We start from the raw sequence: 18938 nt of genomic DNA, 5'->3' as shown, positions 1-18938 counted from the left end.
TGTAATTAATTATAAAAATGAAAAACTATTAATTATGGGAGAATTATTATTGCGTTATATGATGATTGTTGATCGCAATAGCCAATTGGTATGTATATAATTAATTCATCAATAATTGTTAATTATTTTCGTGTTCATAATAATAATTATATTTTTTAAATAAAATTTATCAGATGATGAAAAAAGAATGTGGTAGTAGTGTTGTGTTATCAAATACCATGCTACCATTTTTGAAGATATCATCATTCGATTGGACTCATGTGGGTTCAAATGTTGGGTATTTTGCTGTGAAACCAATCAAGCAAGGAGAACCGGTACTTATTGATGTCTTTAAATAGTATTATAGTATTATTACCCATTCAAGATGAATAGTGTGCCTGAATTATACTTTATTTATACAATCAGGAATAAGCTTATTTTGTTTTGATTAATAATGATGGTTATTTATTTATAATTGAAAAATATTGTTTGTTGCAGTAATGAATTTTATCAAGCCTCCTGTTGATTCAACAAATGCTGCTAAACAACAATTTTCACACAAAACAACATTTGAAGATAAATTTGAAATGGCATGGAATTTTATAACTCCGTATTTTACAATAAATCATGATAACATTAATAAAACAGTTGGTCAATCAATAATCTGGAGGGAAGTTGGTAACAAAGAATATACTACTGCAAAAAATAAAGATTATTTATGCCAATCAATTGAAGCATACACAAAGAGTGCTTTTGCACCAGTTGGATCCAAAGAATTGTCATTGGCTTATGCAAATCGTTCAGCTGTATTGTTCAGGGCAAGACTCTATGAAGATTGTCTTCTTGACATTGAACGTTCATTAAAAGCAGGCTATCCAGATAAATTAAAAACAAAATTTATTTTTACGTCAATCATTGTGTTTCAAAGCATTGAAACGAAGCTCAAGACTTGAATCAGGTATCTCAATGGCTAGTGCAATGCAATGGCTTCCTGACTTGAAAAAACATAATCCAAAATACAACATCATCAAAGATTATCTAAAGATGATCAATGATCTTGAAGAACCACGTGAAATTATTAAATTTATACCAGAAATAAAAAATAATAATGCAATAATAGTTGGTGCATCTGATGCGATTGAATTGAAAAAAACAAATAAAAATGTTCAACAATTTTTACGAATGGTTCAAGTTTAAAGCTGCTATTGCTTTACCCTACTGTGCCAATGGTAAAATGCCTCTTTTTATCGTTGTTATTGCATTTTTTCTTGCAATCTTCTAATAATTTTTTTCATCTTTTTTATTATTTCTTTAATATGTAGTAGAATATCTACTTTTATCACGACTTCTTGTTGGTCTTTTTTCACAACTTCTATTTCTTTTTCTTTCATTTTTTTTGTTCTGTGATTTTTACGCTCATGGCTTCTTGATTTTTAGATTTTTTTATTCTGTTTTGATGATGATCTTGATCTATCTTTTCTTGATCTTCTATCATAATCATATTTATCATTATTATTATTATCATCAAAATTATTAGTTCTTGAACCTTTCCTTTCTTCTAATTTTTTTTAATTTTTTAAAATACATAAGGTAGATCATTTGTATCTTTACGTTTTGGAATTTGTGAATTCATCCAAGACAGGCTAACATGTATGTTAATTAATTTTTGATATTTTATTGTATATTTTTTTACCAATTATTAATTTTTTATTTATTTTAAATTAAATTCAAACTCAAGACCATACCTGCAAATGTGAATCATCTTTCAGGATATTATTTACATGTAAAATTAAAATAAAATATGAAATTTTGCATTTATCAATCAGCTGTCGATGATCTTGATGACTATTTATTTTTCTATATTTTTTAGGTGTCGAATTGATCTCTGAACTTATAGTAATTTTGTTTTTATACTTACTGTTGAAATTTGAGTAAATTATGTTTTTAATTAACAAATGAATTAATTATTTATATTTACAGCATTCACACTAAACAACCCTCACTTGTTACCCATCCTAGACCTTCACTTAGTAACCATATACTCATTTGTTCTTGTTAATTATTTTTTCAACTAATATATACTTAATTTTTGTCTCTCAGTCTCAATTGATTACTCAATAAAAATACATACTAATTAAAATGTGTTAGCCTCTGGTTATTTTAATTAGATAATTCAACACCTACAATAGATTTATAATCATAAAATTAATTATAAATGTAATTTTCTATTTTTTAATAATTTTTTTAAATTTCTATTATTATTTTTAATTATTTTTTTATAGGTTTGGTTTTTAAAACACAAATTGAAGTATTTTATTGAGAAAGAAAAGATAAATTTTATTGATCTATAAATAAGATATTGAATATGTTTATTTTACAATCATTATTTCAAGTGTAGTTTGATATTAAATGATATTGTTTAAATATATTAATAATTTTTATGTTAAATGAGCATTAATAAAAAATTAGATGTATTTGAGAATTATATAAGTTAATAATGCCATCAGTCCTCGGGTGACACGCATTATAAGGACTGTAACTGCAAACCCACCAGCCATAGGCCAAGTTGGAAAAATGGTGCAATAAGCATCCATGAGTACGACCATATTTAATCTGTTGCTAAGAGCAAATCTGAGAAGTGTGCTACCAACTCGTAATAGTGACGTAAACCCAGTTGACCAATTGATATTTTTCACTTCCAAACCAAAGTTTAATACTGCCAGCATAATAATTGGATATGGAAATAAACCAATGATAACTTGGCCCAATAATAATATCCATTTCCAAAACATCATATTCTCAAATTTTTCATAACAACTGTAAACAATTCCATTGTCAGCTGGATTTATCATGGGGGAGTGACGCTTAAACTCAGTGATAATAACATGTGTTGACCAGCAGACGAATTCACACCTGCGTAGCCATTTACAGATCTTATTTACTGTAAAATACGAACAAAAACATTATTAAAATTATTTGTACACATTTATTAAAACTTTAAAAAACAAAACATTGCACTATTTTACATGTACTTACATTTCATGTCAAGAAAAACATCTAATCCTTCGAAGGGCCATGATAACCAACATACTATCATTAATTGAAAATAAATTGATATACCTTCAATTTTTGCATAGTCAAAAGTCTTGTTAAGAATAACATACGATGTGGCAACACAAGAGTAAGTTAAAACCACGCTGATCAATGCTTTTTTTATCAATGATATATGATAATCCTCGGTACTTGATATCAAAGGCTCAATGCCATTTCCAGATGAAGCGTAACCAAAATATAAATTTAACACGATCCTGTAATTTGAAATAAATTTTATTATAATTTACAATTATTGTCTTAGATTAACACCATCCATATAATCACTTAAATATTTAATTAACTTACAATACAAGTATGCATATTAATAATGCAGTTAATTTTTTTGGGATCATTTTGCCACGTGCTTCAAGGCCGTGATTTTTTTGTTTTTTTTGACTTTATAAGTCTTATAACTAGTTATCAGCTGATACTACACTTTTTTTAAAATTAACTGTTTGCTCCAGTTCTATGATCTTAATATATATTTATATATAAAAGGCATAAAGCAATATATATAATAAATAATCCTTTAATAGGTTATAAAGTTAAGATAATTATTATCAGATGGACAAAATTGTCACGAGTAATCGACTGATCGCTGGCACAAGGACGAGTATGTGTAGGTTTTGTAATGGAGCTGTCTTCATACTCCTTAGTCAACCGACACGAAATTTATGGAGCTGAAGTTAGCAGCAAGGCAAGATTCCGATATCCGAGACAACATGTTTTTTTGTCGGCTTCTTGAAGGAAATTTTCTCAGGATTACGGGAAAAATACGGAAAAAATTCCTACGAGTGCGCAAAAGTGGTTAAAAATGGAGTCGAAATATCGAAAAAACGGCTATTTATGAGTAATGTATTATTAAGTTATTATAATAACGATTAATTCTGAAAATAAATAATGGCAATCGAAAGAGGTTGTCAAGGAGAAAAAAATGACTTTAACAAAATTTCGATATTTCAAATATTTTTCGAGTTATAATATTTTTTAAAATTTCGATATATCGATTTTTTTTTCTTAACTAATTAATGGCAATCGATAAAACTCATTATGTAAAAAATGAAAATAATTTGAAATTATTTTTATTAAATTAATAAATTTTTATCCAGATCAACCCTGGTGAAAATATTTCTCCTGAATTTCTCCGCGATTACTCCGAATTTCTCCGCATATACTCCGAATTTCTCCGCGATTAATCCGAATTTCTTCCAAATTGACTCATGTGGAGAAATGAGTGGAGAAAAATATCAGATTCTTACAGATTTAGACCGGTTTTTGGAACAACGATCGGTAAAGGGTAGATTGGGGTAGGTTTGGACTTAAACTCGTTTTCCCGGAGAATTTAAAGGAAATATTAAATTATTTTTTTCAAATTAGATAGAGCCGATTATACTGAATTCGATTGAAATTGAATTTTAACCAAGTTTAAGTCCTGACCTACCCCAATTTACCCCTTACCGATCGCGTAGAAACTTTTAAAAAAAAAATCCTACATAATTTTTATTTATTTCTTAACCTTTTCCCGTGATTATTTTTATATAATCGGCCTTTTATCTAACTTCAAAAAAATGATTTCTCTAACACTATTAAAATTCAATTTCAAGTCTCAAAGACCAACCGATCAGTCTTGCCTCTTACATGCTCAAGGCGCTGGAGCGACTTGTGGACAGGTTATGTAAGGGACGCGATTCGAGTTAGTGGCTCGCTGCATGGGCTACAATCCGCCTACCAGCCAGGGAAGTCTGTAGATACGGCACTCCATAAGCTTGTTAGCAAGTTGGAGGGTGCAAAAGACAGACGAGAATTGGGGGTGGGTATTTTCATGGACATAGAGGGGGCTTTTAACAAGACCTCACTAGAGGCCATAGATAGGGGGGCAGAAAGACTTGGGATTGACTCAACTTTGAAAAGGTGGATCAGAAACATGCTTTCTGACCGACGGATTTGTGTGGAAAGAGGTAGGGAGACGTTGGGGGCCATCGTCAACCGAGGATGCCCGCAGGGAGGAGTGCTATCCCCGCTGATATGGTGTCTGGTGGTGGATGACCTCTTAGTAGCTCTGAATCACCAGGGATTCTACGCTCAGGGATATGCAGACGATATAGCTATCGTAATACAGGCAGAAGATGCGAATACCGCCTGTAGCAGATCTCGAACTGCACTAGGTATAAAGAAAAGGTGGGGTGAAGGCACAGGACTACTTGTCAATCCGGACAAGACGGAACTGGTAGTCTTCACGGGTAAAAGAAAGCTGGGTGAAAAAATCCAAAATTCTATGGCAAGGAGATTGTACCCTCAAACTCAGAAGAATCTGCGGTAGAAACTGGGGTATCATCCCAAGCATCATGGCCTGGATGTACCAAGCGGTAGTCATACCTGCGGTGGTGCATGGGGCTATTGTTTGGTGAAAGAGAACCGGGCAGGTAGGAGCCAGGGGTCTTCTGGAACAGGTTTAGCGCTGAGAGGCATTACAGGGGCTAGTAAGTCGACCTCTATTTGTGCTCTGGGAGCACTGTTAGATAAGCCTCCGCAACATCTAATAGTGAGGATAGCAGCACTGAGCAGCACTGAGGGTCGCGAGCAGACTTATGAAAAATAGGCAGTGGGCGGGGCAAAAAAAACAATCCTCATCAGCATTTTATACTTCATATATTTATACATCTATGCAGACCACTTGAACCCACCTATATTCTCATTGTCCATACAAAAATCCATAGGTCGATACAAAACGCAACTCAATTTAATTATTAATATTTCATTACGCTATTTCCTTTTTATTTTCTTTAATATTTTTTTCTCACTGTACACTTCCTGATTCAGCTTTCTATTTTATTTCGCTCTTTTAAAAATATCCCAATCAAAAAAAAATGAAAGCTACTTTATTGAAATATAACTTGTCCAAATGGATCATTAATTTATCGTCATAAAGTGCAGATATGTCTAGAATTTATTTATATATTTATTTATATAATAAAAAATATTCATTTGTACATATATATATATATTGTTACGTACTGGTATTTTTATATTAAAAATAATTAATTAATAAATAATTTTTGGTAAATTCAAGGGACATGTATAATATCGAGCAACTCATGAATTTTTTTCTTTTTATTTTTAATAATTAACTTTCATTTTTAACAACATTTACATTTTTAAATATTTTTTATACCTTTTTTTTTATATTATTTTTTATTTCAATTTTTATTTTCTCAAGCCGTAGTTCAAAGTCACAATTGTTACAAATAATTCTCTAAGTAAAATATTAAATGCTGACTGTCGTGGGACAGGTAAAATATAATTGGTCCAAGATGTTCCCACTTTTAATCATCCCTTCTTTATTTTATAATTTTTGGGAATTATTATTTTAATAATTTTAAGGAGCTAGTTCACTCTTGCGACAACTTTTGTTTGGACAATATCTAAATTAAATTTGAATCAATTTTATAAAATCAAATATAATTAAATAAATAATAAAATCAATTTAACTTTTACGTTTCTAATAAACAAAATTTTTATCAGTTATTGTTTAAGGTTGATTCCCAGTCACATTACCGAACCAATATTTATGCCACGAAGGGCCCGTATATTAATAACGCTATTTTTTATTCCCGTATATTAATAGCTATTATTTATTAAAAGGAAGTTTCTTTGAAATTATTTTAAAACATTTTTTTAGATCAATTAAAAAAAGATGCATGCCAGAATTAGATTAATAATGATTATTAATAAAAATAGTAATTATAATTTATATGATTATACGAAATTCAAATCTTTTTCTACGACACAATACGCATTTTTAATTCATTAATTTCTTCTATTAGTAGTAGTTTTTTGTATAATCCCATTGTAAATATCAAAACAATTTATTAAATTAAATAATTGATTATTCATCGAACACACATAATGAATATTGGAGCTATTATTGCTATTATTAGGGCAGCTAATTTAATATATGACAAAAAAGATGATAAGACAATGCGTAGAATCAATAATATAGGGAAAAATAATTTAATTCGTGAAATGTCAATTCCATTTGTCATATTGAATGATAGAACATTTTTCAATCGTTTTACTCCAATAACTCAACGAGATCGCGTATCATTACTTATGGCCATCGTTATTACATATTTATACCATGTATTTAAAACGATGTTGACTCTCTTGTCATGAAATAAATTTAACATAGAATTGCCATAATGACATTTTTGAACGCCCTCATCGGCCGCAAAATGTAAACTTTAAAGTTGCCCTCTGTGTTGCCCTCAGAGTTGGAGTGCTGGTATGGTAGACAGTTTCAATGCCATAGAGAGCGTTCCTGAGTTTCATACACATATAGATAGATATCTATTATCTATGGTCGTGATGCGTCTCGCCTTGATCAAACGTCATTCGTCTGCATTCGTCAATCGAAAAGTCAAAGTCAGCTGTCAGTTGGATGCATTTAAAATTAACCATAGTTTCATCATTTTTAATAAATTATAAAATTTAAATTATTCCACTTGTATAATTGACAATCTTTGAATTTTATAATTACAAAAAAGCTATATTTTCCCGTGACATCAGGGCGTGGAAAAAATTTGATATTAGCACGATGATACCAATGACATATAAAGAGGTTAGTTAAAAAAAACAATTTAAACTTGAATTATCTTCATTATACCTTCATTAAAAAGCTTTGATTATTTACACGTAAAATCAAAAAAATATATGAAATCTTGCATTCATCAATCAGCTGTTCATGATTTTATAAATGTTTTTGTAGATGGAACCAATAACACGTCCGAATACTTTGTGCTGCTTCAATCTTTATAGACTTGCTAAATGTGTCTCACTGCATGGTATTGTGAGTATATATAAAATAGATTGAAACCAGTTTCACTCTATGCATGTATAATATTCTTTTGACCAAATTTAAACGTGAATTGACACTTTGACAGTCAATAGCAACAATATCATACTAAAAAATGAATCTTTTTGATATTTAGATTTCAACTTTATTGTTACCATTAACGGTACAAGTAATTGGTCGTCAATATGGTGTGTTGATATACCCGAACGAAAGATTTCACTCCGCAAAATTCCCTAATTACGCAGAAATGATGACTTTCACAGATGTGCCTACCGCAGTTGAAGCTATTCCGATAAGCCTGCTCGTCCTTATGCATTTATTAGGTTTTATTAGTGTGCTTAAGGTTAGTCGATAAAAAAACAAAATTATGATAACTTGATTTTCATTATTTATGTTTTTTAACTAATAATTTTGTTTTCTTCAATTATAGAAATCGGGTGATGACATACTAATTTATTTTTTTGCCCGTATGGCCGAGATGGTCTTCATTTTTTTTTGGGCGGTTAGTGTTGCTGAAGACAGTATCAAGTCTCATGTGATGTCACAATTTTGGTTGAGATGGTGTTGCGTCTTTTCTCTCTGTATGGTGAACTAATCCTGTTAAATTTTATCTTTTATACTAGTAATTTTCAGCGGTTAAGTTCAATAATATTTTTTTTTTTTTATAGTCATCGAATTCTTCTCTATGGTTGTATTACTTGCAATGGTACAAGAATCATACAAAAACAAGCTTCAATAAGTGTCTGGAGTTACCAAGGATCATGCTTATTTAGCGATCATCGTTTACAACAAAAAAACATTTAAACGCAACAAAAATAAAAATATATTTATATTAAAAATTATCAAAAGTATATATGGTATTTTATAATGACAATATTAATATAATTATTATTGTAATTAACAATTTTTCAAGCAACAGGGAAAATAATTTGGTTCGTATGTCTCACATGTCAGTATGTCAATCTGACAGTCAGCTGAGTGTATGTAAACAATATGTAAAATTTGCTGTAGATACCTAATTCCGGTTGTATAATTATCAGCTAGGCTTTGAGTTTTTTTTTTTTTTTTTTTTTTTGTTTTTACTATTAAAACTCAGCCGTTTAGTTCAAATATGTTGTTTTTTTCTGTTAGCTATCAGTATGATCTCTGCAATCGTAGTACTTGATGATAAAGCAATCATCATTCATAACAAAAACATTTAAATGCAAAGAAATAAAATAAAAATATTTATATATTAGAAATTATAAAAAATATAAAATGTTTTATATTGTAATTATTTATAATTATTATTGTAATTTATTTTATATATTGTAATAAATTTTGTTTTGGAGTTTAATTGTTAGATTTTTTCAATTATTTAATGAACAAAAAAACATATGTTTTTGACCAGTGCAGTTGTGAAAATGGTCAGGCATCTTAGTTTTTCTGAGAGAAAACTATGAAGGTCTACTGTATACCTCCATGATACATATATAAAATTTATCAACGATAACTCAAAAACATAAAAACGCCGGAGTTTTATTTCCACTGTGAAAGAAAATAAAAAACATCATATCAAAAAAAAGAAATGAGGAAACAAATATATATAGGATTTTTTTTTTGTATAAACAAAATTGGGAATTTACGTATTTTAATGTTTTTTTTTTTTAATATCTTTGTACCAATAAACATACAGTTGTACGTTTAGCATAAAAATCATTTACTACTTTAAATATATTTCATTTAAACAGACAATAATTTTCACACTTTTTAGTTATTATTATCCACCGGTATCTCTCATAGCTCATAAGTCATACGTTCACTAAATCATATTTTAATCATTTACACGTTTATCATTTATTTTTATATTTTTTTTTAATATACCAAATATTAATTGTACACGTTTAAAATTTGACGTTAAAAATTTACCTCAATGGACATGAGGTTCAATGATAATTGTCTTATTTTATTTTAATCATTATATTAATTTTTTATTTATATAAAAAAATACGTTGCAGAATAACAGACATTCGAGCAAATATTAGTAATTTTTTATTTTATATTTCTACGAGAAATTGGAATGAGATAATTTATTTAAAAAAAAAAAACAATTTACAAACAATATTCTTCGAATGATTCTACAAGAAAAAAAAAAACATATATCAATTAATTTTTAAGTACTGAAAATTACATAAAAATTTTTATTTAAAACTTCAAAAAATTATTATTAATTTTTTTATTTTTCCAATATATTCATTTTTCTTATATTAATTAATTATTATTCTATTGAAAAATTTAAAAATATTAGCCTCAAAATAATCAATTAAATTAGGCTCAATAAATTTTCTACAATCTTGTTAAAAAAAATGCATTATAACAAAAAATAAAAAATAAAAAAAGCCAATTATTATTTCACTCCACATTTGTGTGTTTTTATTTATTTATTTATATTTTTCTATATAATTATTATTATTACTGTATAGCTAAGTATTAATTATTAATATTTGTTTGTTTTTTATTTTTTAAATATATAATAATAATATTATTATTAATAATATATATAATTTACAAAGGGGGATGGTTGATTGTTAGTGATTATCGACCTGTTTTTTTAATCAATTAATGTACTTACTTACTATCAGCCGATAAATCAATAAACAATTGTTAACTCTCTTTCTACATTCTCACATTCAAATACAATAATATATATAAGTGTATTTATTTATGAAAAATTAATCAATCAATTAATATTCAAAACACACTTAATAACAATTTTTTTTATTTTGCGTTGATGAGTATCCTGCAATTATTTATATATATATTTTTTATTTTCCACTTGCTACATTTCATCGGTTGAAAAATTAATTAATTGAAAATAATTGAGAAACATCAATGGATAGAATTTTCATTGATTTACAATCTTGAGGCCGATGGTATTTAAAAGAAACATCTATAATACTTATGTTAATATTTATAGACATCATTATAATAATTATCAATTTCATCTATACCCTGTTCATCACTTTAAAACGTCCACTTGTATTTATATTTTAAAACTTACTTAATATTTTTTTTTTATTAATTTATTTTTTTATCTCTCGTGATGATGATGATGATCTTGATTTATCACAATAGTCAATCGAAAAACAAAAACTTCATCTATTTTCTTTATAGATCTTTTTGTTTTTTGCTTTTTTTTTTTTTTTTTTCATTTTTTTACTTGACAATACTTGTGTTCGATTAAATTAATTTATAATTTTTTTACAGCAATATTTGAAAATTTTACATTGTTTTAAAATTAATTTTTTTGTTAATATATATATATATTTTTTTTTTGTTAAAACTCTTCATACATATGATGAGAATTTTAATAATTAATAATTAGTATTTTCTATGCATGTGCCATCAATTATTTTATAACAAACCTGTAAAAACATAATAGAATATTATGGCATGAAAAACGTAACATGATTTTAATAAATACGTTAATGATGAATTTTTTCATTGACAGAAAAAATTGATAAATCTATTTTTGTGATTTAAATTAACATGATGATGATGATAAATAAAATGCTGATTAATTATTCGATAATAATTCGATGAAAATTCAAATGATAAATAATAAAATGGATGGAAATTATGAAAAATAATGATATTTTATATTAAAGATTTAAAAAGGTGAATTGTACATTTAAATTATTTTATTTTGTTTTTTTTTTTTTTTTCAATTTATTAAGTTTGCAATAATCGCACTAGTTTATAATTTTAATTAAATTAATTTTATTTATTTTTTTTTTTTGTTATTTTGTTATTTTTATGTTTTTTTGTTTATTTTTTTTTTTAGTTTTTTTATTTTATTTTTATAGTACACAAATATAAATATATTATTTTTAATATATTTTTATATTTGCATTAACTAATTGAGACGTTTATTCAATAACATCAAGTTTCGGCCATTGAAACTTTATTAAATTCGTTTCTTTTTATTTTAAATTTATTAATTACTTTATTTTTTTGTTTTTAATATAATTTTTTTATATTTTTTTCAATATCACTACTGTATGTACAACGACCGCAAAGTTATATTTTATTGGAGACTGACATAATAAATGTGTTGTTATTTTATTATAGTAAAAAATATACAAAACACTGTCATTAATTTTATAACATTTATTATTTTAATTATTAACTCCTCAATGTGTCCAGTATTCCAAATTTAATTTATCTATTTTTTTAATAGTCAAAAAATTTAAACAAAAAAAAAAAAAAAAAAAAAACTTATTCAATAGACGAAAAAAGATATTTAAAAAAGAAAAAAAATTATTCTGTAAACAATGCTCATATATACATAGTTGATTTAATAATAAATTGATTTTTTTTTTGATTTGTTATAAAGAAATTTCGAGTTGTTATTTTATTTTTAATCCATCGAGCATTGATGGTTAACTAATGACGTTGATAAATGACAATTTTATTTTATTTTTTCGATAATGAATAACAATATAACAATATAACATTAACAACAACAACAACAACAACAACATCAACAAGAAGAAGAGGAACAACAACAACAACAACATCAACATAGAATCGATGAAAAAAGAAAAGAAAAAAATAATAAAAAACAAAATGTACGGTAGTATTTTAATTGCACGCTTATTTAGCACCTCACTGGCATTAAAAAATAGGATTCTGTACCGTTATTATATAACTTTTTGATAGTGAAAAAAAAACAAAATGAAAAATATATATTTACTTTTTTTTTTGGCTTTAACGTAGGACATACTGGACACAGTTTAATGATGAAATTGACATGAGCTCAATAGACAGTTCTAAATAATATAATATTTATTTTTTAAATTTTATTTTTTTACATCGTTGTTGCCTTATCAGTCTCCAATGAACGATCAAAAGTCTTCACAAAAGAAAAAAAAATAAACAAAAAAAATATATTATATATGTATATAAATGGAAAATAATATCGAGACTTTTGAACACCAATAGAAATCGAAAAATTCGTTGACATATAGGTGGACTAGAATTAATTCTAAATCGTTCATACCCAAGTAAAATGAATTTTTTTTTTTTTTCTTCATTTGTTTTTTGATTAAAAACAATCAATAAATTTAAAATATTTATATTTTTTACACTCTTTTTTTACCTGGGAGATGCAATGCATAATTATTAATTACGAATAATCAAAAAAAAAAAAAAGAAAAAAAAAAAACATGACAATATATAAATCAAGATTTAATTATTTATAATAAACTAGTAATAATATTTATATAATAGAAACAGAAAAATCTAATAAGTGTAAAAATATGTAGAAAATTTTTATTTTTTTCTATCGACAGATAATACTTGTTGCTGTTATAACACTCACACAAATAATTAATCTGTTTCTAATTGTATATTTGTTCTTATGACGATATAATAATGTTAAATTCATTTAAAAATTTAATAGAAAAAAAAAAAAGGAAGAAGAAAAAACAATAATAATAAAAGAGAAAAAGAAAAAAAAAAAAAAAAAAGTATTATAGTTTATGTTAATTATCATATACCATCATAGGGAAGATCAACAGACGGCCTGTGATGTGATTGAAGGTAAGATGGTGGTGTTGAATTACCAAGTGTACTTGTTGTTGAATAATTACCAGGATAATTTGGACTTGGTGCATGAATACCAGATGGTGGTGGAGGTGGATAAGAATCATATGAACCAGAATATGTTGTATTATAAGGATAAGGATTTGTCATATGTCCTAATGATGGATGCATTGTTCCCATTCCTCCAATACCATAAGTTCTTTGCATAATACTTGATTCAATACCACCAAATAAATAACTATTTGCTGAACCCATTGTTGGTACTGGATAATGTGGTCCTGCCATTATATTTGAATAATTATTACCAGCTTGACTCATACTTGGTGTATAATTACTTGATGCAAGATTTTCTACTGTATAAGATTTACTATGTTGTTGTTGTTGTTGTTGTTGTTGCTGTTGTTGCTGCTGCTGTTGAAGTAACTGTTGCTGTTGCTGTTGTTGTTGCTGTTGTTGTTGTTGTTGTTGCTGCTGTTGTTGTTGTTGCTGCTGATGCTGTTGTTGTTGTTGTGAATCTTGACGATTATTTCCATATAGTCCATAATTATCACCAGGATATGAATATGAACCAAGTGGTGGACTGTAGTTATTTGTTAAACCACTAAATCCAAGATACGATTGATGATGATCAATTTTTTCTCCCATTGAATCATCTGACATTGATGAATGTGGATGTAATCTTTGATTACTAACACCACCAACACCACTATTACTACTATTACCACCATTAACAACAATACTACCACCACCAACACCACCAACATCAGTTATATTTGGTATTTGATCAACTAATGATTCTAAATCACTCAGACTTTTTGATGCAACATCTTGATTTGAATTTTTCTTCATAACATATTGTTCATGTGGTAAATGATGAGGTGGTGACATTGATGAATTTGTTGGTGTATGAGGATGACTAAGAGGTGGTGTTTGATGTGAATGATGTGAATGTTCATCATTACTTTGAGGATTTTGATGTGAATCAGATGTTTGTTGTTCATGAAATGTTAAATAGCTACCATAACCACTTGAATGTGTTGGTGTATCAGGTGAACTACCATGATGTTGTGATAATGTATCACCATTTGTTGTAACACCACCACCACTACTACCACCACTAACAGAATTATATTGACGATGTTCTTGATTGGTATTATTATTGGTATTATTAATATTTTGTGATTGTTGTTGTTCGAAATCAGGATGTTCAACACTTGGTGATGTTAATGGTGATGCTTCAAGATTATTTTCTGATGATATTACTGTATTTATTTCAGATGAAAGATCAGAATTTGTAAATGATAATGACATTGATTTTGGTGATTGACTGTAGTGTTGTTGTAAATGTACTGGACTTTGTTTTGAGCTCATATTATAAGGGCTATCATTCATAGTTGGTGAATAAAAACCATCATTCAATGATTGTGATGGATATGGTGCCATATGGCCAAAAGGTTTTGGTGGTGACATTATTGGAGGTGAAAAACAATTTGGAACCTGTCCATAATCTAAATGAGGCAACAACTGATGTGATTGTTGTTGTTGTTGATGCTGTTGTTGATGTTGCTGTTGTTGTTGTTGATGTTGTTGATGTAAATGTTGTTGATGTGGATGCTGTTGATGATGTTGTTGTTGTTGTAATTGTAGGGGAAGTTGTTGATTCAATTGATCTCTTTCTCTTGTATCTTTTTCACGTTCTTGTTGTTTTTGTTGTTGGTGTATTTTTTTAGGTCTACCACGACGTTTTTTTATCACATCACCATTTGAATCAAGACGTTCAGGTTCTGGTTGTAATATTTCATCTGGATTTTTAATTTTCTTTGGTCTTCCACGTTTTTTCTTGCCTGGTATAAGACCATTTTCTAATTTCAATGTATCATTTAATTCTGATATACGACCATCATCATCAATATCATCAGCAAATATTGGATCTTTACCATCTAAACTATCATCAACAATTTTTTTAATTTTTGAATCAGCAAATACAATATCTGATTCATCCAAATGTGGTATTGTTCCATTAAGATAATCACGAAATTTTTTAAGAGCTGCATAATAAGGAACTTTGTCAGCTGCTCGTGGTAGTTGAGCACATCTTGCACTACTTGATGGCATAACCCACATGTACTATAAAATAATAAAAATAAAAATTATAAATAAAACAATAAATTAATTACCAAAATATTTAATTTAAATAAATAAAAATACTTACTGTATTTGTTCCGTCAACTAAACAAGGTTGTCTTCCAAAACCAAATTCTTTTTTACCAGAAAAAACTTCATAGATAAGTTTACCATTAAATACTGCTACTTTTGGCTTGTATTTTCTTATTTTTTCAAGTAATATATGACTACCTGGAATATAAAAAAAGTAAATACATAAAGTTATCAATTTTTTTTTTTTTTATTTTTATCTTAAAAGCTTATCATCTATGGATGATATTTTTTTATCAGTCATCATTTATCATTTGTTATCTGAATCTTCTTTGCATAGAGCAAAAAAAAAAAAAAAGAAAGAAAAACATAAAAAAAAAGGAGAAGAAGATCATGTTTATAGTGGTCAGTTTGCCGGATAAATGGTGTCTGTTGCATTTGATAGTTTCGAGGTCATTTCAAGTTTACTCTACCCTTTATATATATATATCTATGTTTAAAACTATTTTGTCCAACAATATATTACTTTGACAAGTATTTTAAACGACAAACTTTGCGAGCAACTTAATTTTCATTGATAAATATAGTCAATATAATCTTCAACACCAAAATATATATATAAATGAGTCAATGATATCTTTATAGTTTGACCTAAAAAATTACCATCACCACTTGAATTAGAACAAGCTATTATTTAAATAATAAAACAAACCTTCTTTTATTTCTTTTCTTGTTAAATCAGCACTACCCTTTGTTGCACGTGCAACCATATTTGTAAAACCAATTCCCAAACGAAGAAGTTTAAAATCATCTTCAGCTGTTAGTGGTTCTGGTGTTAATCCACTCAAATGTAGACACTTCCCTGTTAAACAAAAACATTATTATTAATAAATTATTATCAGTAAATTAATTTGAAATATTGCATTTAAATATAGATTCGAAATAATTGAATAATAATCGAAATTTTCATTAGTTAAATTACTCTAGCATTATTGATTTAATTGAATATAATTGTTGTATAATAATTTTCACACATATGATTGGAACAAGTGATACAATTCATTTTCATAATTAAATGTATATAATGAACTATTATATGAATTATTGTTATCTATAAATTAAATTTAAGTTAATCGTCTATAGAACAAAAAAAAGTTGTATAGAACAAAGTTTCTCCCTCTCGTGTTCTCTCTGCGTTGCACTTAAATTTATGACTTTGTAAAAAATAGTTTGAAAATCTTGAAGATCGCGACCCAAAGTGAGCAAATGGCCTGAGTTTACGCGACCTTGGCTGAACTTTAAAACAAAGTTAAGCGGTCGAAAGTATAGAGTACTCAAACTCACAATACTTGCTTGATATTTTTATTTTCCATTTTAAGGAGTTTTGCTTTTTTTATTATATTTTTAAAGCAGAAGGGAAAAGATAAAAATGAAAGCTCAATGCTTCACCAAAACTCTATAAAAATATTTTATCGTTTTTTATTTTTTTTTTATGTCCTGAGGTATCAAGACATAACTAACCTGACTTAACAATTTTTTGTTTTTCTTTTTTAATTTTAAAATATGTCACTAAAATTTTGTTGGCTTTTTATTGTATTTGTAAATATTAATATATTTTTTTTTGTGTGTTATATACAAGCCAATGCCACGTTTTATTTTGATTTTATTTTCACATCCCTCGAGATGAGCTCGCAATGCGCCGGTCAGGTTTGAATCCAGGACGCAGGTCGATGGCAACCTGTGCACTCGGCGTCCGGGAGATGGTGAGACGACTATATATATATATGTATTTTTATTTTATATATATATATATTTAAATACATGGTACACAGAAGACGTTGTGTGTTGGGCGCGTCTAAAAAATCAATTTTTAGATAAAGAAAAAGAAGAAAAACATCTGACCATTTCATTTTTTTCTCCAACGAAAAAATCAACAATAATCACATCAACTTATTTTAGATGATTTTTTATTTGTTGACATTTGTGACGTAATATTTTTTACTACATCTGTTTTTACTTGGCATCGACTCTTGAATTTTTTATATTTTGTTTTGAACTTGTTATATAGAAATATACATTTTTTTATTTTTTTTATTCAATTCTTTTTCATCGCGGGGTCATAAGAGGTCAAATCAATTCACTTTTTATCTTTTCTCTGCAACCCTGTACCTCACTTGCTGGTTCTATCATTTATCCCACTTGCCTCAGCGACCTTGAATAAACAGTTGACTCCAACCCTCCATAAATAACCTCACGTTTTTTTCCCTAGAGATATTCAAAAAGTTTCAAACTACTTTTCATTCATTTTTTTGTATTTTTTTTTTCATATTTTTTTACTTTCTTCTTTTATCCAAAGTTTTATACAATATTTTTTTTTGTTTTTTTAACTTGTTAAATTGTTTTTTTTTTTTTTTCCATATTCTATTCTTAATTCATTAATTTACTCATTCACAGATTTAAAAAAAATTTTTTTTTTTAAATAACTATAAGAAATAAAAATTTTTAATATTTTTTTTTTAGTTATATCAATTGATGAATTGATTGACCACAATATTACATGTCTTTATGGATAATTTATTTTTTCAAAAACTATATTTTTTATATTTTTCAGATTTTTTATTTTTTTGAATTTTATTGCAGAGCGCAGGACTTGAAAGTAGTAGTGAATGTGGGCAGGGTATGTAAGCTGCTATCGAGCGAATAGGTCTGATGCTTCTCTTCTCTCTTCATGCCCTTAGTCACCCTTCAACCCTCGTCCTCACCCGGTTTGTTCCCTTTTAGTATATCCCTTTTCCCCTTTACCCAACACATTTACATTGGTCTTTGTCTTTTCAGAATTTTCTCCCTCTGGTATGCCAGGGCAGACAAACTAAATATATATATATATATCAGCTAGCCTATATATGAGGGTAGATTGTGCGAAACGGGCTGATGTTGGATACGCTTTGAATCCCGAGGGGAAAGGAAAAAGGTAAAATATAAAGACGAGGGTAAAGTGTAGTGTACTGGAGGGTTTGAGAATAACTGCTAGAAGGATGACTAGTGTATGGTAGGTGGTGGGTGGTAGTTGGGTGGATAAAGTACTCTGGTACACGTTTTCCTACACTTTACTTTTTCTTTTTTTTTACTATCTTCTCTTTTCATTTTACTCTCGCGAAAAGAGACGATATATATGTATTACTCCCCTTTTAGATTTTCTCGTCTTCTGCAGCCAACACTCATTATAGTTACCCACCAACCCATTTGAAGGAATTCTTCAACCACACCATTGTTT

The 18938-nt window shown here is 27.7% G+C and overlaps 3 protein-coding genes across 6 annotated transcripts in view; 1 reads left to right on the top strand and 2 right to left on the bottom strand.

Annotated features, from left to right (window-relative positions):
- Window positions 1-2356: 2356 nt before the first annotated feature.
- LOC122858157 lies at window positions 2357-3684 on the bottom strand. Its single transcript, XM_044160876.1, has 3 exons — window positions 3379-3684; window positions 3016-3287; window positions 2357-2920 (listed from the first exon to the last, which is right to left on the bottom strand). The coding sequence occupies exons 1-3, from the start codon at window positions 3423-3425 to the stop codon at window positions 2445-2447; spliced, it is 795 nt and encodes a 264-aa protein (XP_044016811.1). The 5' UTR covers window positions 3426-3684; the 3' UTR covers window positions 2357-2444.
- A 3753-nt stretch (window positions 3685-7437) lies between these two features.
- On the top strand, window positions 7438-9151 carry LOC122858176. Of its 3 annotated transcripts, none has more exons than XM_044160908.1 (5): window positions 7438-7690; window positions 7838-7918; window positions 8061-8267; window positions 8355-8505; window positions 8593-9151. In XM_044160908.1, exons 1-5 carry the CDS (start codon window positions 7667-7669, stop codon window positions 8661-8663), a joined length of 534 nt encoding a protein of 177 aa, XP_044016843.1. In that variant the 5' UTR covers window positions 7438-7666; the 3' UTR covers window positions 8664-9151. The 3 variants fall into 3 exon arrangements, with proteins under 3 accessions (XP_044016843.1, XP_044016842.1, XP_044016844.1); XM_044160907.1 differs by having other exon boundaries at window positions 8355-8510; XM_044160909.1 differs by lacking the exon at window positions 7838-7918 and having other exon boundaries at window positions 8355-8510.
- Window positions 8977-18938, bottom strand: part of LOC122858052 (dual specificity protein kinase splA) — a 27394-nt gene continuing 17432 nt past the window's right edge. For both annotated transcript variants that reach the window (XM_044160709.1, XM_044160710.1), the window contains exons 7-9: window positions 16377-16526; window positions 15723-15865; window positions 8977-15637 (exon numbers count right to left, since the gene is read on the bottom strand). In XM_044160709.1, coding sequence (XP_044016644.1) covers window positions 13457-15637; window positions 15723-15865; window positions 16377-16526 — 2474 coding nt within the window. In that variant the 3' untranslated portion in view covers window positions 8977-13456. The remainder of the gene's footprint in view (window positions 15638-15722; window positions 15866-16376; window positions 16527-18938) is intronic.

The sequence above is a fragment of the Aphidius gifuensis genome, linkage group LG5 (assembly GCF_014905175.1).
Source record: "Aphidius gifuensis isolate YNYX2018 linkage group LG5, ASM1490517v1, whole genome shotgun sequence".
Classification (NCBI taxonomy): domain Eukaryota; kingdom Metazoa; phylum Arthropoda; class Insecta; order Hymenoptera; family Braconidae; genus Aphidius; species Aphidius gifuensis.
This window is presented reverse-complemented; position numbering and strand designations above follow the sequence as displayed.

Coding starts and splice junctions, on each gene's coding strand:
- LOC122858157 (XM_044160876.1), bottom strand. CDS start 3,425: ATGATCCCAAAAAAATTAACTGCATTATTAATATGCATACTTGTATT. Junction 3,288..3,378: donor TTAATATGCATACTTGTATT/GTAAGTTAATTA, acceptor TTCAAATTACAG/GATCGTGTTAAATTTATATT. Junction 2,921..3,015: donor TGTTTTTCTTGACATGAAAT/GTAAGTACATGT, acceptor CGTATTTTACAG/TAAATAAGATCTGTAAATGG.
- LOC122858176 (XM_044160907.1), top strand. CDS start 7,667: ATGATACCAATGACATATAAAGAG. Junction 7,919..8,060: donor GTGTCTCACTGCATGGTATT/GTGAGTATATAT, acceptor TTTGATATTTAG/ATTTCAACTTTATTGTTACC. Junction 8,268..8,354: donor GTTTTATTAGTGTGCTTAAG/GTTAGTCGATAA, acceptor CTTCAATTATAG/AAATCGGGTGATGACATACT.